Source organism: Peromyscus maniculatus, chromosome 20 (assembly GCF_049852395.1).
Source record: "Peromyscus maniculatus bairdii isolate BWxNUB_F1_BW_parent chromosome 20, HU_Pman_BW_mat_3.1, whole genome shotgun sequence".
Lineage (NCBI taxonomy): Eukaryota > Metazoa > Chordata > Mammalia > Rodentia > Cricetidae > Peromyscus > Peromyscus maniculatus.
In genome coordinates this window covers 55,900,209-55,925,283 of record NC_134871.1, presented here as the reverse complement: position 1 = coordinate 55,925,283, position 25,075 = coordinate 55,900,209, and the positions used below count along the sequence as shown (strand labels likewise).

The window sequence follows — 25,075 nt, the reverse complement described above, 5'->3', positions numbered from 1 at the left end:
GCCAGGTCATGTGGGCTGAAGCTGTAGCTGTACATCCCCCAGAAAAGATAAAACCCAACACAGAAAGATGACTTAATGAAATATGTAGGTGTGTCTGAGCGTAGTCCTGGGACTCAAATTGATTTTGTGCAGTTGCTAGACTTCCACTTCTTTCGCTGAGAACTGCCTGTGGGTTCATTTCTTACAGGGTAAGCCTGAACTAACAGCCCTCAGACCTCCATGGTAGGTGACTACAGAGAGGGTGCATGTACCCCCTGTTTTGAGGGTAAGGGGGGTACTGTGGGGTGGAGATGGGGGTAGGAACTCCAGGACTGGGGTGGGGACAGGCAACTCCTCCTTCAACCAGCCACTTGCTGTGTCTCTTTCCAGGCCATGGCCCTCTAGGAAACAGGAAGAAACTGAGGGAATGAGGAAGGCAGTGGGGTGGGGAAGGGTGGGTCGGTACCTTAGGGCAAAGGTGAAGATTGTATGCCCCAAAAAGAAGGGCCACCAGGTACCTCAGTCAGCTCTGCCCATGGGCGGCCTACACTCTGTGGCACCAAGTGCCTCCCATGGCTCTAGAGAACACATAGCCACTGCCACATGGCATTTGGGTGAAGTGCCATGAAACAGAGGTTCTTCCTTCCCATACACAAGCACATCACCTTCCCTTGTTTACTGAGAAAGAGTGAGCTGGCCTCTCCTGAAAGCCAAATGTCTCTCAAAGACATAATAACTAAATAACTAAAGCACAAGGGGTCATTGTACCAAAGAAAATACAAACAAATTCTAGACAGACAAGCAGTTTTCTTTGACTATTTCAGCAAGAATTTCCCATTTGTAAAGGGAAAGGGTTTGTTTTAAAAGAAAAAGAACAGCAACATTTTCCATACCTTGTTTCCTAAGAAATACTAAGGTTGTGTGTGCATGTGTGCTTGTGGATACACGTCCCCATGTGTGCATACTTATCTGCTAGTGTATGTATATGTACACTGTGTCAATATATGGACACATATTGTTGTATGCATATATGTATGTGTGCTCTGTGTGAATGCATGTATTCATTCACTTGTCTATATATCCACATAGGCACTGTGTGTGTGTGTGTGTGTGTGTGTGTGTGTGTGTGTGTGTGTTCATGTTCTTGAAGAAGCTGCAGGCTGCGCCCTTTCTTCTCAGATTAGAAACAGAGACAAAACAGAACATCCCCTCACTATTCTGCCTCTCTCTGTGGACCTCCACATAGGCAGGGAAAGGAGCCCCGGTATCAGTGCTGCCATCTATGCTCCTGGACCGCAAACCCCAGGCTATGGCTTGCTAGCACTGCTCCAGAGCTGTGCTTGGGCTCTGCTCCTCTTCCATGGCATGCCCTCCTGCAGCTAGTATGACACAAAGCACGCTCAAGCTAGTTAGGGCTTGGAAGCCTGCTACAGACCTCCCACGGGCCTTCAAGCCATCCTTGCAAGTCACATCCTGCAGCAGCAAGGAGAGTATTCTTGTGGTGTGGCCCATGTTTTCCTTGCCTCAGCTGAGCCTCGGGAAGGAGCGCTCATTACTCCTCTCCTTGGACTTAAGATCCTGTGAGGCACCAGGCCCACAATCTGCTCCTTTCATCTTTCCTCACACCTCATCTTCAGCCTTTAATCACTTCTCCTGATAAGAAAGTTGCTATTCAACTTTGTAGCCCACAGGACACTTCCCTCTGAAAGGGCTCAGATCTTCAATGCCTGCTGCCATTACCATAATGAGCAGTAGGGCTTATTAAGGAGATCACATCTTCTGAGGTCTGAAAAGAAAATTACTGCCTATATTTGAATGTGTAGACCAAGAAACAAACATTCTACACAGGCACAGGGCACTGGGAGGTAGGGGAAGCGGGGAGGACGGTGGGGGGGGGGGGCAAAACAGATGACACAGTCAGTTTGCCCGTTCGTGTGAAAGCCTGTTCCCATAAGTGTAAAGTGAGTTTGGGATGGCAAGCTCCGGGGAATGGCTGTCCTCTAATACGGGGAGCTGGGAGTTGACCCTGAAGGAAACAGGTCTTGCTTAATGCTGAGAAGTCTACCTGAAGCCGGATCTCCTGTGCGTGCGAGGGGAGTTGGGGTGAAAGGGGGGGGTGAGTGTCTCCCCCTACCTGTCTCCAGGCTCTTTCCCTGAGCACAAACATTTCCAGCCCTCTACTATACCTAAGGCTTGGCCAGACCCTCCTCTCCAGTAGGCCCTGCGGTTACTCTGGCCCTTTCCCTGCCCCCACACCCCTTCAGCTGCTCAGTTGGAATCCTGCAGTCACAGGCTCTGTTCTGCTCTGGACCCTGACTTACCTGTCCTCCCAATTGCCCTGTGGCCTAGAACTCATGAGCCTATGTCTACTGACTCCTCTCAGACAGCTCTCCAGTGAACCCAAACCCATCTCTCTCTGCCATGCCATGGGGCTGAGCAGCCGTCACCTCAGCCTCTGGCCACTGCCCCGCCACATCTGGGCCCAGCTCCTACAGTCCTCATGTTCTGTACCTTCCTCTGCCTCTTCACCACAGCTGGTTCACCACTCACCAAAAACACTGCAGAAAGGCTGCAGGGCCTCTGCTCAGAGCTCCCGCCTTCACCAACTGCTCCTTGCTCTACTGAAAGCCGCCCCCACAGCCTCTCCTGGACATGCTATCTCCTCAGCGCCCTGGCCCCCACCTCTGCTGCTGTGCCATCCTTCCTGCATGCCCCTGGACCCCGAAGATCCACCAGTGGGCAAGTGGTAGGCAGAGGAGCAGAAATGGCTGCATGAAGCCAGCCTGGGTGTGTGCAAAGTCTGGTGTATACAGAATGCCCAGCCCCCACACCCAGACATGCAGGGTCTGCTGTCTGCAGCCTGGGTGCATGCAGGATCCATGCAGGATCTACTGTGGCCAGCCCACACCCTCAGGGAAGGCCTGCTGCCCCTTAGCTCTGCATGAGCCCCTCCTCCTGACCATTAACACCATCACTGTCCCATCTCACTTTTAGTCTTCCTTGTAGCAGACCACAACCCACCTGCCAGTGGGGTCCAATCATTCCAGTGGCCCTGTCCTCTCCATGTGGTCTAGGAATCTGTCCTCTCTCTGTAGAGATACCTGAGGCCAGGAAGTATCCACAACTGATCTGGTACAAGGCCAGACAGTAACAGTAGTGTTCCTCATGCATTTCACTATATCCCATCAGGACATGGAAGGCCAAGAACTGGGCCCCAGGGTCCTGTTCAAGAAGTTAAAGTAGCTAAAACATCAGGCAATCACACAAGCCCCACTGCAATACATCCACACTACAGCACAGAAGCCTCATGGCAACACACCCACACTATAATACACGAGCCTCACAGCAACACACCCACACTATAGCATATGAACCCCACACAACCCACCTACCACACTGCAGTGCACTAAGTCCATACAGTAACACCCAAACTTCAGAACACCAGCCCTGCACAGCAGCATACCAACCACACTACAGAGCAACAGCCCCACACATCAGCACACCCAAACTAGAGCACACAAGTCCTCCACAGCAAGCCTCACTACACTAGAGTGCACTAGCCAGACAGAACAACACACACTACACACAGCACAGGAGCCCTATTCACATAGCACCACAGGCTGCTCTACCCACCCCCACATCTCACTTTACAGCTACCTGCCAGAGCAAAGGAAGAAATAACAATCCATTTCCAAGATCCCTTTTCTTTTTTTTTTTTCTTTTTTTTTTTTTTTTGGTTTTTCGAGACAGGGTTTCTCTGTGTAGCTTTTGCGCCTCTCCTGGAGCTCACTTGGTAGCCCAGGCTGGCCTCGAACTCACAGAGATCCGCCTGGCTCTGCCTCCCAAGTGCTGGGATTAAAGGCGTGCGCCACCACCGCCCGGCTCCAAGATCCCTTTTCAATTGACCAATTTTGTCCTTAAAATGTCTGGAAACAATGAAGACAACTGATCTTTAGTTTGGCATTTTGTGACATTTGCTGCTTCAAGGGTACATTGGGTGAGACATCAACCTGTATAAAACCGTTAGTCCACAGTGGCTATTCACATGTCCAGTTAGCTACTGGACAGAAGGCTGCATGCTGCTTCAAGTCCACTAGATGGCCCAGGAGGCAGGACAGGACCTCCGAATAATCAAATCAGCTGGGCTAGACCTGAGGACCAAGGCAGCAGTGGCCCATCCACAGAGATGCTGGAAGGCCTTGCCAGCAAGACCATGCAGATGCAGGTCTGCCAGGACCAACACACACGTCATCCACCTTGCCTGTGTATAATGACATATAGGATTTGATCCCTTCTGAATCACAGGGGAGAGACTGGGTGGCCGGGTGAGGGTGGGGTGAGGCAGGAGATCACACAGAGGGAGAAGGGAATGTTGCTTCTATAGTCTTCCAGTGGCTTCTTACGAGAGCTCCCTCTGAGGTCTGGGTACTTAAGGAAGCTAATGATCCAGGAATGGAGCTGGGAGGGGGAAAGGTCCTTGGATGGGTCTCAAAGAAGAGCTGGGCTCTGGGGTGTGGCCCATAGAGGTGATGTGTTGAAGTTTGATCCATCTGTATAAAGATCCCATACCCGTTTCTCAGAAATGACTTCTTACAATCCTCTGCAGAAGGGACACCAATGACACCAGGAAGAAGCCTGGCACAGGGAGTATGACATACATAGCCTTGACAGTCATCCATGGACTGGGGCAAGAGTTCCAGAAGTTTCCTCACAGTGGCTACCAAAGAGAGGCAGGGCCAGCCACCCCAGTGCTTCATGTGGCTTGGGCTCTGTGGGGGATCTGCAACATTCACTTGCCCCCCACTCTTACTCTGCCTCCCAATCTCTCCCCTGTGATTCGGACAGCATCACATCCCTTTGTGTCGTTATACACAGGCATCTGTGAACACCGAGGTCCCCAGAAGAGTGGGGCATATGCCTTACATTAGTTCCATTAGTAAATTCTGTGCATGTGTTCACATGCCTGCCTTCTGCACTGCGTCCCAAGAAGGCTGTGGGCTCAGAGTCCAGCATCCCTAATAGCTGCCCTGAGCCATGAACTCACAGAGCAGGGGCTGCCCTGAAAGCGGACACTGCCCTGGTGAGAAAACTACAGCTGGGCATATTGGCCGGAAGAAGGAAAGGGTCAAACAAGATGCTAAGATCGTCCGCACACCACTAACTTAAACTGAATACCGCCCACACTGTGGCTTGTTTCGTTCAGTCTTCTCTGCGCTTTAAACACATGCCAATCTGGGTTTGTCTTTGAGCCGTTGTTCCTGTGTGGAGGAATGCAATTCTGGACCAAGTTTTCTCCACAGAAAAATGTCCAGCAGTCCTAAACCATGAAGGCTACTTAAGACCAGGTTTGGGTAGTTACAAAGTATTCCAAAGAGCAATTCATGTGGCTTGGAGACCTGCCTCTGACCCTTCAGACTGGAACTAACCTGTTCTCCCCGGATCACTCCCTGGCTAGTGCTGGGTCAGATGTCAGCCCTGGAGTTGAACTTCTGGGAGGTGTCCAGAAAGGATCTATACCCCGGCCTCCAGGAGGGGCAGTGCACAGCCTGCTCTGCTACACACCTGCGGATCTCCATTTCACAAAGTGCTGCTTGCAGACAGGTATCACCTGTGTTAATTTTCAGTTCTGTATTAATGACTAGAAGGTATTTTGTATTTTCTAAACAGTTGCATAATTCTTTAGTGGCAGGTCTGACCGCTCTGAGTGTCTTCATCTATTTTCCATGAGGACATTTCCTTTTTATTAGTTCTCTGTGTGGATTCTTTGTATATTAAGGACACAGGAAGTACTTTAGTCCTAGTTGAGAACAACCAAAAAAAAAAGAAGAAAAAAAGCTATTTCTGATTCTCACCTGCCCTTTAATTTGTGACACTTCAGGCAAACATTTAGGTTGTCTGCACGTGCTCAGAATAATCTAGGGAGATGCCTTCCCCTGGGGATCTCGTCAGTTAAAAACCAACATTATAGTGTTAAGTGTCACAAAAGCAATGTAAATCCAACCCTAAATGTGTGCTGAGTGAGCTGCAGCATGTGCTTCCGGAAGAGACTCCAACTCTTGTTCCACTCAGCTACGCTTCAGACAAGCAAGAACCCAAGAGCCCAGGCCTTCCCGTGGGTCCTGATTCCCAGCCAGGGTTCTAGGCTCCCACTTGAGGGGAAGGGTCTCTGACTCCCCTTTATTAGGTCTGCTTCCCCTGGCCCCATCCTAGCTATTTATACAAAAGGTGGGCCCTCAGTAGGGAGAAGCATGTGCCTTCAGGGCACAAGCTGATTCTACTGCTGGCCTACTCTGAAGAGTTCATGGGTCTGAAATATCCAGTTTGCATGTACACATATGTGCACATAGGGGGAAAGCAAGCCTTCCTACACTGCTTCCCACACTACAGATATGATGTGCATGCCTGTTTCTATCACTCTCTAGGACTGAAGGCTGTGGGTTTCAGATATCTCTCAGCACTCTAAGAAAGCATGGCTACTTCTACTTGCTGAGCAATTGACTTGTTTTCTTTCTCTTACATTTGGGAAAAGCTACTTGTGCCTTGTAGAAGATCCTGTGACTCTGCCTTTAGCTTATTGTCAGAACGTCATATCAACAGTATGTGGGAAAGAGGTTACCCCTTGGCTGGCATCTGGGAACATAGCTTTTGACCTAGTCTGTGGGTGCTAAAGGTAATGACCAGGCTGTGTCTTGTGCCAACGTACCTGGACTACTCACACATGTGGTACACCCTAGTGTTTCTTACCTGAGGACAGAGGAAGGAAAGGCACCCAGGGCAGGCTCCCCACATAATCCTGACAAGAGATGCATGGAACATCCTTTCTCAACAGAAAATCAGGAGCCATTCCCATTAGGGATCCAGGAACTAAGGCTCCTGTTGTGGGCTGGTCATAGGACATCCTCTGATTTCTAACCCATTCATTTTCACTTATCAATTTCTTTATTGTTATAAATGGACCCCATTTTTCCTCTTTTTGAGCTAAAGGTGGACTTGTTTTCTTTTGGAAAGTTTTAAATAAAATCACTTTAGCTTTACATCTATTTACAAGCCTGGCACCAGCCATGTTTCATGTTTAAAACCCTTTCTGAAACTCCAGATCATCTTCACCTTGACCTGTGTTATTTTTGAAGCTTGATCATCTATTCCCAGCTTGCTGAAGCACTTCACTGGGGAAGGCAGTCTACGAGGGATGGCTACTTTGACTCGGAAGGCTTTCATTTGGACTGAGGCTAGATGACTCGTCTCTGTAAATGTTGTGCCAGCTTGAGAAGAAGATGCATCTCTGTTGAAAATTAATTTCTACCCAGAGCTTCTCAGCCCCTCTCACTCCCAGACTCCCAGTGACAACATTTTATCCAGATGAAACAGGCTTGGTTTCCTCCTGCAGGAACTCGGCTTCACTCCTCCAGATGTTTCACACAGGTGGAAAAGTGCACGCTTCATGACTTCCATGATGGTACATCCATGGCTACCACTCAGCACCACAGAAAGGTCTAAGGTCCTGTACCATCGAGGCTATCTGTCTGCCATCCATCTCAGAGGTGCTTTGGACCCTAAGCAGAGGAGGCAACCCCAATGCAGAATCGACCCATGAACCACACAGGATCCACACTGCCTCACCCCATGGAGCAACTGTGCAAACAGGCTTTCCCCTCACTTGAGTGGCCACTGCCCAGCTCCCTTTCATGGGGAAGCCCCTGTCCTTCCACTGTGGCTTTCGGGCTCTTCACAGTTTAGCTGTCTCTTCTACCCACTGGCTCTCCTGGAAAGGCTGCTTCCTTCTGCCCTGCAGCTCCTTCCATTGATCCCATCCTGTCCCAACAGGCTCTTCCCTCGGCCTCACTGCTGCTCCCTCCCACATACCTTTGCTGTGGGATATCCTTGGTCCACTTTCCAATGTGCCTATCTGGTCACCCTTCCCCTGCTGAACCTCGATGTTCCTTTCCTGGGTACAAGGTCCATTGTCAAGGGGATATCCCTGTCTGCCTTCCCTCTCTCCTGTCCCCAAAGCCTGCAAACGTTTTGCAAGATAGTAGTTACAGATCCATCCACAACGGCAATGCTATTCTGTCCTCTCTCATTGCCTGGTCTCACTTCTCTTCTCTGTCCCCACTCCAGGTTCCCATTGCAGAGAGCCCCAAATCTCTGCAGAGAGCCCCAGAGGAGTAATCCCCTCACTCCCAAGCTATTCCCAGCGTGAGCTGCCCTCCAGGGTAGACACAGAACTGAGCCAAACAGGGCTCTGGGAGTGATTATTGAACAAATGAAGAAAAATGTGGATGGAGACTGAGGGGATAAGGGACAGCACACAGGCTGAAGCCCACACCCAGAACTGCCCTCGCCTGTCCTAGTTTCTCACTGAGCAGCCCCAGGTGCCCCAGGTCTCTACCAAAGATCCAAAGGCGAGCAAGGGGAGATACCAGGTCACACCCTACAGGTTGGCTGAACCTGTACGCCCTTCTAGTGCCACTAGGAACAGGGCCTGTCCAGGCAGGCATGGATTTGACATGGAATGCTGCTTCCAGAAGTAGGGCACTGTCCCTCATCTTGTCCCCTGCTGTTTCTCAGGCTCTAGACAGCACTCACTATGTGCACACAGGTGCTGCTTCTCAGTGAGGCTGGTGGCCATCCAGCAACAAGGCACAGCAGTATGCTTATCTACAAGAACTGTACACAGACCACCAACCCTGCAGGCTCCTGAGCAGCTCGAGTCCACAGAAAGACCCATGACTGTGCACCAAACTACATCTAAAACCGCACTGTAGGTGGCTGTCACCCCCTGTTTCTACAGAGCTTCTGTCCTGAAGAGTGAGAATAAAGGTCCTACTCCTTCCACAGGTAGAAGCTCACCCACATATTGCTGACTACTCTACTCCTCTGGGCCAGCTGTTTCTGGAGATTGGCCGGACACAGCCAACCCTGTCTGGGCTAAGCACAAGCGTGCCAGGCTCTGGAGACAGGGAGGACCAGAGGGTGGCTGGATGGATTGTAGTCAAAACCTCAGTGAAGCCTGACTAGAAATCTCAGAAGTCAGTCATAAGGCAGACACAAAGCACATTTTACAACACTGCACTTAATGCAGTCCAAAGGCCAGCAAGGCCAGCATCTATCGCCCCAGCACCAGCACTGTGGGTCAAGATGTGCACACAGTGACTCCTAAGGAGTCTGGCATGGGGTCCTACACGGTCCATGTCTCAGCTATGCAGCCCATTCAAGGCTTCTGATTGTGTCACACTGCTGCCAGCCCTCTGGGGCTTATGGGGTCATGTGTCCTGGGGGGGACAGCAGCCACTGAGGGAAGGCACAGGCTTCCTTCTCCTCACTCCCAAGGCCACTTACTGCAAAACAACCCCACAGAAAACAAGGAAAGCAAAGAGTGACAAGTGGTCCCCAGGGGGATACAAGACATTCTACACCCTAGAGCTCCTTAAAGCTCTGAAGACCCCTTAAAAATCTGGTTGAAGAAGGACACACAGAAATACAGGACCTCACTGGCTAGCAGAGTCTATGGGTATCATGGGTAATGTCCTGAGGGGCACCAGAGATAGAGATGGCAAGGGAGGTGTTTGCCTTCACATAGTATACAAATCCTTGCACACCAAGCCACGAATATTCCTTCAGGGAGGTGCCTCAACCGAGGGTCCAAAGGCTCCGTGCCCAGCCTGAATTCCTACCTGTCCCACACTCCCCAGACGGCCTACCACAGCTACAGAACCAGCCCATGGGCAGCACCCCAGCTGCCACCCCTTCCCCCACCCCATTCTGGCCTGTAGGCCAGTACCTGCCTTGCTCTGGGTCTGCTTCCTCCTCAAGCACAATCCTGCTCCCACAGAAATGGCAGGCAGCAACACATTACTGCCTACATGGCAAACCCCAGTGAACAAAGAAGGGACTGTGGCAACCATTGCCAGGAACACCCCACTGCCAGAGGCTCACCCCACCCCATCCACAGGGCGGAATCATTTCCTAAAATATCACAGTGGCAACCACAATCCCTTGCGCTCACCAGGACCCCAGGGTTCTTCATTTAATTGAATTCAGTTCTCCACAGCACACACTGGGTTCATGGCACACACTCTTTCCAGCCTCTAGGACATCAAGGCTCCACTTTATTCTAGCACAGGAGAAAAATCTACCCTGTGGTTCCTGTCCTCCCCATCCACACCCAAACTGCAGGCCTGCAGGGCTGGAACACAGGCAGCACCCACACTCTGCACTGGCTATGTGAGGAGGAGAAGAGGAGGAGGAGGCGGACACCCACAGAGGAGGCCAGTAACACACTGTACTCAGCCTCTCAAGGTGAACCTATAATCACAACAGCGAAACTCCGGCCCAACAGCAAATACATCTCTTAAACAGGAGAGTGCTGAAATCAGGCAAACTGAGCAAGAGCAGAGGATGCCGTCACAGCAGCCTGTCAGGACGCCCGGGGCCCTGTCTATCACACACATAGCCACAGTGGCCCCAGCCACTCCCAGTGACTAGTAGCTGCACATACCTTCTGATCACCTCCCAAGGGCTTAGGTCCTGCTCTGACCACATGCACACGTGACACTTCACTGCATATCCTCACAAGATAAAGGCTGCGCCCACGAGCACATGACCAACGCTCCCAGTTTGGTCTGAGCCCCAACTGGGAGTGTGTGTGGAAAGGACAGACGACAGTCCCTTACTGAAGGTGGCTCATGAACAAAACTCTGGGGCAGGCCATGCTGAGTACATGTGGTCAACGGTCTTTCCAGGAGGCTGCAGAGGTACTGTTGTAGGACTAGGGATAGCTTCACTAAACACATGGTTGTGCATAACGTGAGTTCTCTACTACCTTTGAGCCTATAACCCTAGGCCGGCCTAGCCTAGAAGGCAGCAAAGTCTGCCTACAGCCTCCTTAGACATTGATGTCCATCCTGCAAGGCCAGACTCAAGGTGGCAGCAACCTGAGAGGCTAGCTCAGCTGAGCCCTCTGACCCCCCAGGAAGACGGACAGCAATCTGAGTCTGGGACAAGTTCTCCTGGAGGCTCCTGGGGACCAGTCAGGCCAGGAGTGCATACCATCCAGTGGGAACCCAACACACTGGCCAGTAAGTACACTGAGCGGCCACTGTACACCAAGAAAGCAGGGCCCTTCTCTCTTCCATAGACAGGCAGTTGGGCTGAATGGCCTATACAGCCAGCCCTGCTCCCAGAGCTTCCTGGTGACAAACAAGTGTACGGGACATAGAGCTGAGCATTTTAAGCATTACTCTAAATCACTTGGTGACAGGGCAAGTCACCTGCCTTAGAGCCTCCATGTTCTCAGGATGCGGCAAGAAGGGCCAGGCAGGCCAGCAACCTTGCATATGCCCAGTGGGGCAAGGAGCCAACACATCTCAACCACTTATAAACCATGTACACGAGGCTAGACAAGGAAGCCTGGAGTGCTGGCCAGCCGAGGACCCCAGTCAGCATATCGAGCAACCCACAGGACAACTGAGTTCTGTAATGACAAGGGCAGCAACTGAGGAGGACAGCCTCAAGTCCCATGTCCCTCAAACACTGTGGCCTGGTGGGCAGGCTGCTCTCTGTCCGCCACACCAAAGGTCCTACTGGCAGCCCCTTCCCCTGGCCAACACCCTCACCTGTCCCAGGCCTTCCATCTGCTGGGCCCTTACTTGTGCTGCTACCAGAAAGTGCCACCCTCACTCAGAGTGGGTCCTCACATATCAGCTGAGGCAATCAGGGCAGTTCTTCAGGTGAGGCTCCCAACACAGGTCATTCTAATTTGTGGCAAATGGACACTAAAACCAACTGTCACCCCGGGGTCTGAGCAGGACTGTGTGACTATGTGGGACTTTACCAACCCCTCCAACAGTCATCAGATGGGAAGCAGGGAGCTCAGAGTCATCTGAGAAGCTTAGGGTTGAGGAACAAGACCACCGAGCTGCCTTGAGTTACCATATTGGGAACTTGGGACCACAGGGCCAACTTGTCTATCGAGAGCTGGGTGGCCAGGGAGTGAGGTGGAAGAGAGTGACCACAGACAGGACAGAGTCCTGTCCCTACATGCTGGTGTCTTCTTTGCTGTACCCTAGACCACCCCACCCTACCCAGCAAGGGGCTTTGGCCACTAGGCCTTATGAGCTGGATTCAAGGATCTCTGACCCCTTAGTGATGGCAGAAAGTACCAGGGAAGGGTCAACAGTCCTCACACTACCTGGGCCACCTCTTGGGGGCACTCAGGTAGTCCAGGATCTGGGAACTTGGACACATGCAGTTTCCTGGATGGAACACAAAGCTGGCAGGATAGACGACCAACAAGGCCTCTGACAAGTGCGCTCTTTAATAGCTCTACTGTCAAGCCAGTAGGGAAACTTGCACAGGGAGGTTAACTGATGTATCCCGAATCACATAGCCACCAGGTGACTGTTGTCATGGGAGCACAGGCTGTGTGTTTCATATCGAGAACAGTCTCTAGCAGATCTCAGGCCCTGTGATAAAGGCTGGGAGCTGGAGGTTACACCAGGCCCTCCATTGTCACACTGGTGAGGGCACATGGCTCAGGAGTCTGGGTGGGGGCTCATGATGCCAGCCAAGTGCCACCAGCTCTGTGTCTCAGCAGGAGGAGTGTCCCAGCAGCAGGTGGTCAGCACTCCTTACAGCTCCTCCACAAGTCAGCCATGAACTAGAACTCAATAACCTTTCTCTCAGCACAAAACCTAACCGGGGCTCTACGGAAAAATGGTTACTTACTTGGAAATCTCTTTCTTCTAGAATTTCTCTCCTCCATCTCACGAGGAAAGCAGCACAAACATACAAGTGGAAATGAGAAAAGCCCTCGGGTTCAGACTGAAAGAGAAAAAAACAGAGAGAGCCGCTCAGTGTTGGGAGACATATGTCAATGGGCAAAGCCGTCTGGGTGGGCTCTCTAGTCAGGGCCACTGGGAAAGCTCACTTTTACTCGGAGACTGAACTGCAGCATGCCCAGCTCATTACAGTAAACACCATTTTATACGCCAACGGTCTGGTAAGCAAGGCCCCAGCCTGGGCTTTCAACAATGTCAAGAACAGTAACTTCCTTCTGTAGCAGGAACCTTGACAGGTCTTATTAATAAAAACAAACCTGGAGCCAGATATTGGGTTAAAGCTAGAAGATCAGAGAAAAAGAACAAGCCACAGCTTCCTTATCTCACCAGTTCCTCAGCTGATCCTATTTCCTCAGACTGGAAACCTCTGTGTCCTCATCCAAATGGATCTCAGCTGAGCTACTGCTCAAAAGCCTAAAAACTTAAACGACCCTAGTTCCTGGTTTTCATGCCTTATATTCCTTTCTGCTTTCTGCCATCACTTCCTGGGATTAAAGGCGTGAGTCATCATGCCTGGTTGTTTTTAGTGTGGCTTTGAACTCTCAGAGATCCAGATGGATCTCTGCCTCCCAAGTGATAAGATTAAAGGCATGTATACCACCATTTTCTGGCCTCTGTCTATCTAGTGGCTGTTCTGTCCTCTGACCCTGATAAGTTTATTAGGGTGCACAGTATATTGGGGGACACAATATATCACCACATCCTTCCATTCACGGATGACAGGCAGGGACAGTGTCAGTAGATCTGGTGAATGCCCGTCTATGCCAGGAACCAAACCTGAGCCTTGGAGAGCAGCCTCCACTTCCCAGAGGAGAAAGCAAGCCTGAAAGGTGAGGACCAGTTCAAGCGGGACACCAATCGAGCAGTGGAGCAGGAAGTTGTCCTGTGGGCATTACTGGGGAATGCAGCAGGTAGACAGGAAGTCTGGAGGCATCTGGCTGAATACCCACCCCCACGTCTCTCTGCAGTGCAATCAGATGCACCCTTCCCTCGGTTCTTACACTGCTCTTACATCTCACACTGCTGTCACCCCAGAGGCCTGTCCAGCCTGCCCAGACCACCCCACTGGGCCTGCACAGCTAGCTCCCTTCTGGAAGGCTCTCATTTCTTCACCCCCTGCAGCTGCTACCTGGCTTCAAGGCCATACCACCAACTACTCAGACTAGGGGTGCCAAGCTCAGTTGGTTATCTTCGTGGTTCTGCTATGTCCACACATACCTGTGCAGCCACTGTTACTGGCGTATTAAATAATAAAAGTATACAGTGCATCAAAAAGTGACATACTTTGGGGGGAATACAGCAAGGGAGGGGGCAGGATAACAAGAGGGGTGTCTATGTATGCTCAGGGGCCGGCCATAATTTCTATATAGTGCTCAGTCAGCTAAAGAGAAACTCAAGCAAAGAACCAAGGAGGGAGCGCAGGCAGATATACAGCGACAAGAAGGTCCTGAAGTCAGAGAGTGCCAACGACAGCCCAGAAACACTACGGTCAGCAGCACTATAACAGACAGCAGGCTGGCAGTGCAGGGAAGCTCATGGGGGACAGAGCTGCAGAACCCCAGTCACCAGGCGTTCTCATGAGCCCAGAGAGCTCTGGGGCGGGAAGGGACACTTCAAAGGCTCCAGCGGCTGTCCCACCGAGAACATGGCATAGGGCAAGGTGGAGAGGCAGAGCTCAGGACAAGCTTGGGGCACAGGCACCCTAAAACTGACAGGTGTTAGTGATGCACACCAAAGGGGAGCAAGAGCTTGGAACTAGAGTGCAAACTCTAGATCCACAACACACTGCTACATGTGATGCATTCAAGGTCTAAGGGAGAGGGGGAGGGGCCTTAACTAGGATGGATTTGCCACTTTCTAAGACAAGAGGCTTCTCAGCTGAAGCAGAACACATTTGCCGAGATGGCTGTGACTCTCCTAAGACTTAGAGTACGATGCACAAAGGTTAACAGTGGTCTAGCCCAGAAACACACTGACAGCTGTCAGGGAGCTACAGGGATCCCAGAGGCCCCATGCTACAGAGAGCCCAACTAGCAAGAGTGGGGAGGGGGCCAGTGCTTTAGTGACATGGAGGCCACTAGCAGAGCAGGCTGACCCACTCTCGGCCCTAGAGGAGGGCACTGCTTCTTCATCTCCCCACACTGCCTGCCCAGTGCTGCGGGAGCAGTTTCTTCCTCTACTTCCTGACTGTGAGGGGATCGGCTGCCACCATTTCATCACAGGGAAGGGTGTTTGCTGAGGCCTGACATCACAGAAGTTTGGGAAAGAGAGCTCTTGTCACAGTCACAGATGACTTCTGCATCCACCGAGATGACGAATTCATCTGGGAATGGGAAGATGCCTTGAGAGTCATGGTTCCTTTGATTGAACCAACTTTGCATTCCCAGGATAAACCGTATCCAGTCACAATGGACCCCAGCTTTTAATCATATCTACGTCCTGACAGCACTCACCCAGCAAGATGAAGATCTAGCTTTCTCTGTCTTTATGGGGTTTAAGCATTAATTAGGTTGATTGACTCTCTCCCCTTTTCCTTTCTCAGAAGAGTGTACACAGCTTTGGGATGTTTCCTTCCGGTTCCTGAGAGATAACCCCTGTGTGATGGGCAGGGTATGATGACTTCTCTGTGAACAGGACTACACCCCAGAATTAAGTTCGATGTGGTTACAAAACAATTCAGACTTCCTCAGAATTTTATGTATTCTTATTTTTCCAGAAATTTCTCATCTAAGTTTTCAAACTTGTTCACGATATATTTTTTTCTAAATTTCTGTGCATTTATAGTAATATCCTATTTGGAAATGCTCCGGCCCCCGCCCCCTGCTCCATTTTTCAGAGAGGTTCTCACTAAGTAGCCCAGACTGGCCCTGAGTTTATAATCCCCTGCCTCAGCACCCTACTGCTGTTTGGAGCTATCAGAATTCTTAATTCCACTTTCAGTTGCCTTTTCCTCCATCTTAGCTGTTAGCCATACTGGAGGTTTAAGTCCATTGGTTTCCTAAAATCCATCAATCCATCAATCCATCAACTTTGGCTTTTGAGGATGGGTATTTTGTTAGCCTCTCCTGTCACCTTGATTCTCTCCTTCCTGTGGGTTTGTCTCTCTCCTTCCTGTAGTTTGTTGTGGGCGTTCTCAAACACAGGAGTAGAGGACTTTCTTTTCCCAGCTCCTCTTCTAACTTAGGGGAGATGGCGGCGAGCTCATTAGTGTCTGGCTTTTTTCATTTCTGATACAGGCAAGCAATGCACGCCTGTGAGTCACCCTCAGAAGCCCGCTTCACCTGCACTCCGAGTCTTAACAAAGCTTCAACACCCCATGTCTAAGAACGTGCCACTGGCTCTTGTGATGTCTTTTTTGGATCAGACCTCATTTACCATCACATTTTTTCCAAATCTGTAAGTGCACGGTTCATTTCTGTCCCTTTAGGTTTTGAGTTACTGTGACTGTGACTTAATCAAGAGAATGGGACTTAGGACTCCAGTTCTTTGAAGGTAATTTGGACTTGAGTTTGGGATAGAAGACATCTTCCACAAATGTTTTCTGAGGCAGCATCCTTGGAGGACGGAACATGAACACTGAGGCCACAGGCCTGGCTCTGACACAGCTGAGGTGACTGAGCTGCCACTGAGTGACTCACGTGGTCCCTCTCGCCTACACTCGGTCAATAGCCAGAGTCGACTCCCTGATTCACCACCCTGGACCTGGACAGAGTCCTTTCTTTGCTCTGCTGGTGTCCTCTCTATGTGGAGTGAGTAGATGCTTCTTTGCATCTTCACAGAAAAAGTCACACCACAAAATGCCTGCTGTTCTTAAACACATGGCTGGAGCTCCTAGAGGCAGCAGTTCACATATGCCTATTAAAGAAAATGAACTCATAGTGTTATTCATCTCTAGGGGTTTTTATCTGCATACAATCTACTAGGAAATAAGGGTGTATTAAACATTCCTATAACAACGGTAGATTTGTTTGTTTTCTCTTTGTAGTTCCGCCAAATTTGTTTTCTACATTGGAAGCTATGTTATTGGGTATATACAGATTCAAAGTTTCTTCAAAATCATTGTCAACACACACACACACACACACACACACACACACACACACACACACACACACACCCTTTATCTCAAGCAATGTACTGCCTAAGTCTCTGGCTTAGAGGAGCAGGATAGTAAGACACATCTATGATCATCTATCATTGTTTGCTGTATAATTTATAATTAGCTATATTTTACTATGTGTGACTCTGAAAACATCATCACAGTTAGGACAATGACATGTCTGTCACCCCATATGTACCTTTGTGGCAATTTGTAAGTCTTCTCACAGTGCCCCGGTAATCACTGAGCTATTCTTCAATACAGGTCAGTTCACATCTGACACTTGCACACAAGTGCCACTGTACTGTATGTACTGTTTTTCCTAATGTCCTTCACTTAGAGCTACTATTTTGAAATGTGTCCTTGATATTCCATGCACCCAGGGTTCATTCTCTGAAAATTCCACAGAACATTCCCCTGAATGGCACACCACAGTTTGTTTATCCATTCCATGTAAATGCTGGGGGTGTGTTCCCCTGAATGGGCACACCACAGTTGTCTATCTATTCCCTGCAAATGCTGGGGTGTGTTCCCCTGAATGGGCACACCATAGTTTGTCTATCTAATCCCTGAAAATGTTGAGGTGTGTTCCCCTAAATGGGCACGCAGTCTGTCTATTTATTCCCTTCCAATGCTAACCCATGTTCCACTGAATGGGTATATCACAGTCTGTCCATTCCTCACTCTAGAGACACTGAGCTACTTCCAGCTCAAGACTAGGATGCAGAGCTGTGTGCATGTTTGTGCACTAGTCTCCCTATGGACACATGCTGCCAAGCTGCTCTCCAAAGTGGCTCTACCACTTTATGTTCCTGCAGCAGGACAAGAGGTCCATCTCACCACAGCCGGCATTCTACAGTCAGACAACTCTGTTTACTTGAGCTTCTAATAGCCTGCAGTAGTAGTGTCTCACTGTGCCTTCCGGGTACCCACCCAGACTTCCCAAAATGACCAGTGACCAAGCATCCCTCATGTCACCCAACATCCTCCAGTATTTGGAGCTTTTTCTCGCTGTTTCCTATTCTTGCGCTTTACAAATTGTTTTTGTGTATTCTACATGGTAAGCCTCTGCTGGGAATACGTGCTTCTTAGATTACACCTCGACTTTCCATACTCCAAACAGTGACTGTGGGGAAACGTGTCTTAAATTCTGATAGAAGGTCCATTTATTAATTTATCACATCTAAGAAATCTTCCCCCATTCAAGGGCACACAAGATTTGCTTCTATTAGAGTTTTATATTTTCTGTTTAGGTCTCTGGTCCATTGCCACTTGTTTTTTTCACACGTGTGAAGAAGCTGAGGGGCACTTGTGCACATGAAAACTGCTTCAGTAATTTTCTAAGAAGTTGGTACCCACCCCCGTGAGTTAAGGCTGGAGTCACCCTGGCTTTCATTTTTACCCTCCTCCAGAGCTCTGCTGGCCCACATCTCCTCCAATACCATATCAATTGAACTGTCAGTTTGTCAATTACTGCAAAAAAGAGCTTGTGAATCTACAGATCAACCTGTGTGTGTGTGTGTGTGTGTGTGTGTGTGTGTGTGTGTGCTTCTCTCTGTGTGTCTGTGTGTGTGTGTGTGTGTATGCATGTCTGTGTGTGTGTGTTTCTCTGTGTGTCTCTGTGTCTATGTCTTTGCGCTTATCTATGTACCTGGCTATGTCTGTGGGTGTCTGTATGTGCACGCATGCCCATCTTAGAACCTCTGAGTCTTCTGACCCATCACTTACTTAGGTCTTCTTTATCTTCATCAGTTATTTTATAGTTTTCAAGATTCAGGCCAATTGAAATGTTTGCCAGATATTCCCTAAAAATGTCCTATGTTCTGATGACATTGAAAATAATGTCCTGAATTTTCCAATTCTGCTTCCTTATTCGAGTTGTCCGCTAACTTCTGGAATATATATATATATATATTCATCCTTAACTTACCTATGTCTCTGTAGTTATAGATCTTTCCAAATGCAATCAAGGTCCCAACTGACCAAAACTGACACTGTCTGGTCAGTCTGCATCCTTGAAATCTCAACCTGCTGGTGGTTCCACAATCTCATTTCCTTTTTCCTTGCTGTAGTGAACTGACTTGTCTTTATCCATTATTCCAATGTCTACCTCTAATTGACCTAGAAATTACTAAGTTTCCACTGTTATCTTAACAGCAGCCCTATTGTAGCAGACAAGCTTAACCTGATGGTCTAAAATGAGGCCCGCAAGATGACGTAGGGTAAAGTCTGCCACCACACCTAATAACCTGAATTAGATCACTGGGCTCCACAAGGGGAAGGAGAAAACAGACTCCCACAAGTTGTCCTCTGACCTCATGTGCACTGTGGCACACACATGCACACACACACATGCACGTACACACACCTGCACGTATACATACACACACACACACACAAACACACTAAATGTTCAATAAAAAAAATAAGTCATTAGCCTTATTTTAATCCCAACAACACAAGAAATTAGGAATACCTTCATCATGGTCACATCCAAGACACACATTGCACTAGCCTTCCCCAGCTTCACACTGAGTGTTCTGTGCCATCCTGCTATACTCCCTAGGAACTGGGATCACTGAGTGTTCCGATGCTATACTGACTATACTCCCTAAAAACTGGGATGCCCTGTGTGTTGCTTTCTGGACCAGCACTTGCTTGGATTTGCTCAGAGATCTGCCCTGTCTTTCTCATCACGTCTTCTTGGGTCAGGCCCTTGCAGTCATTACTTTCCGTGAATCCAAGATCCTGACTTTCCTTCCGTGAGGGTCTTTTGACTGTGGTCCCCACAGGCTGTGTCTTTACTCCACTGTCATCCTCAGGGCACTTCTACACTGTCCACTGTTAAATAGTTCATTACACCGTATCCTGGCTTCTGCTATTTAATGCTCTCAATCTATTTGTTATTCTGCCCCAGGAAATCTCTTTCACTGCTTTCTAGAACCTTCTTGGTCTTTTGCAGTTCCCTTATGATGGTTATTTTGTCAGAGATGTCTTATCTTTTGGAATCTAGGGGCAGCTCTGATGAGAGGAAATCACGATTCGATCCCTTAAGTTCACATCAAGAATTCACTTGTCCCTCTGATGGTCTCTGCATTTTCTCAGAACTCTGGTGGGGTTGATTTGGGGTTGTGTCATTCTGTCTCCCATTTCCTTTATATTTTACATGCCTGGGATGCCTCCTCTAACCAAGCGGGGCTCCTATCACATCATGTCCTTGACCATGCGGGATCAGGATCCACAGTTGCTGCTAGCCTCTTGTCTGACATCCCTGACCTTCGACCTTCTCCTGCTTCTTCCAGTGTGCCAGCCTGGCAGCCTGGCAGGCTTCCGCAGAGCTGCTGGCTCGGTGGGAAGCATACTCATGCTCTGCCAGAGAAGCCCACTCCCGCTTTCTGTCAGCTGAGCCCCACCTCTCCTCCTGGGGTCCTGTCCAAGTCAGCTTCTGTTTCCCACCCTGTCATCGCTGGTGGTCGCACGCCTCTGTCCTCTGGTCCTCTGTTTCACCCATTCTGGGATCTCTGGGCCCCCTTTTTCTCTGCAATCCCTGCCCCCAAACCCAAGAGTAGGATTAGAGACAGAATGAAATCCCATTCCCCCAATCTCTTGGCTCCACTGCGGGCCCTGTGTGGCTGACAGGAAGCCTTAGTGGACAAGACACTGAGCAGTATCTGAAGAAACAGGCATTTGTTTCCCTTTCAAATAAACACTAAAGGTGACCTGACCCTTAAGGACTGGAGGAAAGTTCCCTAAGGAATGAAGGGCAGAGCACAGCATTGCAAACACTGAGAGGACCAGGGGCTCAGGCTGGGGATGTTCCAGACTGGTGGATTCTCTATGGAATCTTGGTCACGCTCTTAATTCACTCATCAGCCTTTTATTAACCAGAGAAAGCTCAGGTGGGCCGCAGGACACCCTCCAGGCCAACCCCACTAGGAACTCAAGGGCTGGTCTGTGAACCTTGCAGCCCACACTGCCTCCAGCTGAGAGTGGAACAAGGCATGGACCACACTTCCGCAGAAACAGGCGTTGTGGACAAATGGAATTTTACGGCTTGGTCTAAGTGGATTATTTGTCTTCAGTGACTTAGTAAATTACATTAGAGTAACAATTTGATAAATAAAAAATTCCCATCATAAATGGAAAATGGGCCTCTGCTTTAATGAAGCTTAACCGATATGATTCATACCCGCATCCCAAGAAGGGTGCATGCCCAGTGGGGGAGGGGGAGGGCAGCAGCCTAAGACACACCACAGGCCAGGCCTTCACCCACATGCTTGCCAGCACTCAGGACAAAGGTCAAGCCAACAGGCTACTTCCAAGCCTTGTAAAGAGCCCTACCCCAGCAGAAAAGGCTGTGGCTTCCCGGATTCCCTTGTCAGTCACCGTTCAAATCCTCGAGAAATAGAGTCTAGGCCATCTCAGTGTGGCCATGCTGAAGAGCAGGACCACAGGCTTCTGGGAGGGTCTGACCCTGGTCCAATCCTTCCAGCCCTGCTTCCCTATCCTCTCTGACCTCCTTGCCTACAGCCATGGACACCAGGCCTGCCTCACTCCCCAGGCTCTAGGTTTCATGGAAGGAGAAGGGGGTAAGGGGCAGAAAGGAGGACAGGAAGAGTTGTCCTGGGGTATGAGTCCCTGGACAACTGCAGTCCGGTTTTGTCCAGGAATTTCGCGGGTGGAGCAGGAACATGGAAAGCTGCCTCCCTCAGCCCAGGTACCAACAAAACTGTAGGGGTGCTAGGAGTGCCCTGCTTTTCCTAGCAGAAATCAGAAAACACTGTCACGTGTGTGGAAATTTCTGGATGGGGAAGAGGGATGAGGTGCTTGCTAGGCTGTCTTAGCAGCTAGGGATTATTATGTAATTCCTGCACCTCCCTAGATTAAAGGGGCCCCAGCTACCCACCCAAGCCTCTGTATTCCAGGGATTCCTCTTCAATGGTCCCCAATGCTGGGCCCACCCTGCCCCTGTTTCCCTGTAACTAAAGCCCGAGAGGCCTGAAGAGCACAGTCAGACCCTGGAACGTGATGGTTTACAACCATGGTGTGTCCAGAGAGGAGCACCTTGGCACAACCTTTGCTACCCCAGCACAGGCATCTGGACCCTCATGCAGAAGGCTCCCACAGGCCAGGCACGGAGCAGAGGTGTGGCCAGAGGGGGGAGAGCCAAGGCCACCCCGAGAAGGGTACTGGTGGCCAGTGTCTACCAGTCTTAGCAGAGCACCTACAGTCTGCCCCGGCACTCCTCCCCGGAGGGGTGGCACAGCACCAGAGTCCTTGTGCCTCCAGTCTTCAGAGGGAACACATCACAGGACCACTGCAGGAGAACTCAAGGTCTGTGGTTCTTCTTATATGGTGCGTTAGTAACTTCCTGTTGCTATGATAAAACACCAGGACCAAAAGAGACTGTGGAGGACAGAATTTACTGGGGCTTACGGTTCCAGAGGGAAGCATGGCAGCAAGGAGGTGGGCACTGTGGCCTGAGCAGACACCTGAGCGCTCACATCCTCAACTACAAGCATGAGGGAAGCAGAGAGAGAACTAGAGGTAGAGTGAGGCCACATATTTTCACCTCAGCGACACACACATCCTCCAGCCAAGGCTGCCCCACCTAAGCCTTTCCTGAAAGCACCACCAACTGGGGACCAAGTGCTCAAACACCCAGAATGTGGGGACATCTCATGCAAACCACTATATTCCATAACAGCGAAACAGCAGGTTTTATTTCAGATCCATTCAGCATTACCCTGTCTTAATCACTAGTTAAGGAAACAGCAGCTCTAACTACTGTGCAATAAGTCTGTCAGGGCCAGACTCAGGCTCACTGCCCCACCGTGAGCACTGTCTAAGTCGGGAGATGCTCCTGAGCTTTGAGAAGGAATGATGTTTGAAACATCCCGCAGGGCTCATGTGCTGCCTCACGGAAGCCCAGAGCTAATTTAGCTAAAGTTCTTCCTGTCTGCCCAGAGACTGGGCATCATTCTGCCACCCACCATTTGTAGAAAAGAGCTCCTCCCTGACAGGGGCTAGTGAAACACTGAGGACAAGCCAGGACTAGCCCGTGACAGTTTAGAAGCCACCTAGTTGGGCTTTATCCTCTCTACTATATAGTCCCAGTCACTTCCCTGCAGTGGCAGTCCCATTTGTGGCTGTCAATGCCTGCCCGGCCACCATTTACACTATGGTTTATGTCGCTGTCCCTCAGCCCAGGCCTCCCTAACCCAGGCCTCAGGCTCACTGTCCTCATGATGAGAGTATAATCCAACACCCAAGCTGGGCAGGCCCTTAGGGTTAGCCTGCGTGGCTCAGGATCCCACCCCAGGGATGTATGGTCGCATCCTCACTGTGTGTAGTATACCAAGGTCCCAGTATGAACAGTAACCCTGGTATCTGCTGGAATGTGACAACATCTACACCATCCTTTTAAAAAAAACAAACAAAAAAAAAACTTATTTTTATACACCAAGGATGGGGCTGAACATTGACCTAGAGCTCTGTCCTAGCTCCTTCCCCAAAACAACCTACCCTGGCTCCTCTAGCTCCAGGCTTTCAAGCCTTCCTGTAAACCTCCCAATGCTTCCTATATGTCTCTGGAAGAGAGAGTAGACACACTTTGTCTCGGTCCTTCTTGCTCCTAGCCACCTGCTGCGGTCCCAGAGAGCCAGCTCTATCCATACTCTAACACTCTCCACTCTTGGCAACGCATGCTAAGTACCAGGAGTCCTGGCTTTGTGAGGGCTGGACTCCACTCTGAGTGTTTGCTCTAGAAATTCTCCCGGACTGGGAGTGTTTGTGAGGAAGGAGTTCATCTCCAGCCCATCTCCAGTTTTCACTTTGGCTCTACAGTGTATGAACTCTGGAAGTCAAGGACAACCACCACGGCTCCCATACCTACAGGCCTCCCAGAGCCACGTGGTCCACACACCAGCTACCAGGGACAAAAAGCACCATGTGCTGAGGTTCATGGCATCTACACTAATCACTCCATGGGGAGAGCTGCTGGTGAAGGTGACAGACAACATTAACTGCCATCTGATCCACCCTAGAGATGTGGATGGAGGGGCAGGGTACCTGTTGCACAAGACAGAGGTGAAGCATGGTGATACTGTGGCCCAGTGACAGTGACATCAGGGTGAAAAGATGGCTACAGTGAGTCATGGCTGCCTCTGAACGCACCTCACTGTCCCACTGAAGACAGATCTGTTGGTAGAGGGTCCTCCTAACTTGTTTACCCTGGAGCAGCAGCATGCACTCCTTTGGCATGGTCTTCCTTAGTCATCCAGAGCCACTGTTAGCAAACCTGAGTCCCCACAGTTAAGAGACAGACAAGTCTGGCAGAGCCTGGTGCACTGAGAAAGGACCACTAAGAAAGCCTCAGCCCATGCAGCTACGTCAGACTCTGGAGTCTCCCAAGTGCCTTCTTCAGTGGGAGCTCCTGCATCTCTCAACTTGACCAGGAATGACTGTCAAGAAGAAAACTGAGCAGAGTGGAGCTGTGCAACAGGGCTCTGTGTGAGCTGAGCCCCCACAATCAAGTTCATCACCACAGCTGTCACCCTACAATTATCTGCGTATGTGACAAAAATGGTCCAGACCCACCTTCTCAGAAAGCTTGGAGTCTCTATACAGAATTGTTAAGGTTGTCAGCAGGCTGTGTTCTCCATGTCAGATCTCACTGGTCCTGGATAACTAAGACTCTGCATCCTTTCAGATCTCCCTCTCTCCCACCCCAGGCCTGACAACCACCATCCTACTCCTTGCAACTGTGAGCTCTACTGGTTTAGATTCCACATACTAGTGAGATCCTGCAGCAGTCTTTCTGTGCCTGGCTTAGTGCAATGTCTTCCAAGGGACCAGAAAGGCAGGATCTCCTCCCTGGATAATACTCACACATTTAATATACACATATATTACACACTGATATACAGACTATGCATATCACTGCATGCCACATATGGCTAGAATTACATGCAATTTTGCATACCATGACTTGTTGAGAATGGACATGAAAGATTTTTCCTGCCTTGTCTGTTGGGAACAATGTTGCAATGATCCTGAGTGCAGATGTCCCTCAGGACTGACTTCATCTCCTTCAGACTGATCCCCAGAGCAGGATCATAGATCATAGGACGCTTCTATCTCTAATTTTCAGGAGCCT

The 25,075-nt window shown here is 49.9% G+C and overlaps 1 protein-coding gene across 2 annotated transcripts in view; it reads right to left on the bottom strand.

Annotated features, from left to right (window-relative positions):
• The window catches only part of Tbc1d22a (TBC1 domain family member 22A), a 306,168-nt gene that overhangs the window by 36,872 nt on the left and 244,221 nt on the right, over positions 1–25,075 (bottom strand). For both annotated transcript variants that reach the window (XM_076556523.1, XM_006986078.4), the window contains one exon: positions 12,706–12,801. In XM_076556523.1, the coding sequence (XP_076412638.1) occupies positions 12,706–12,801 (96 nt within the window). The remainder of the gene's footprint in view (positions 1–12,705; positions 12,802–25,075) is intronic.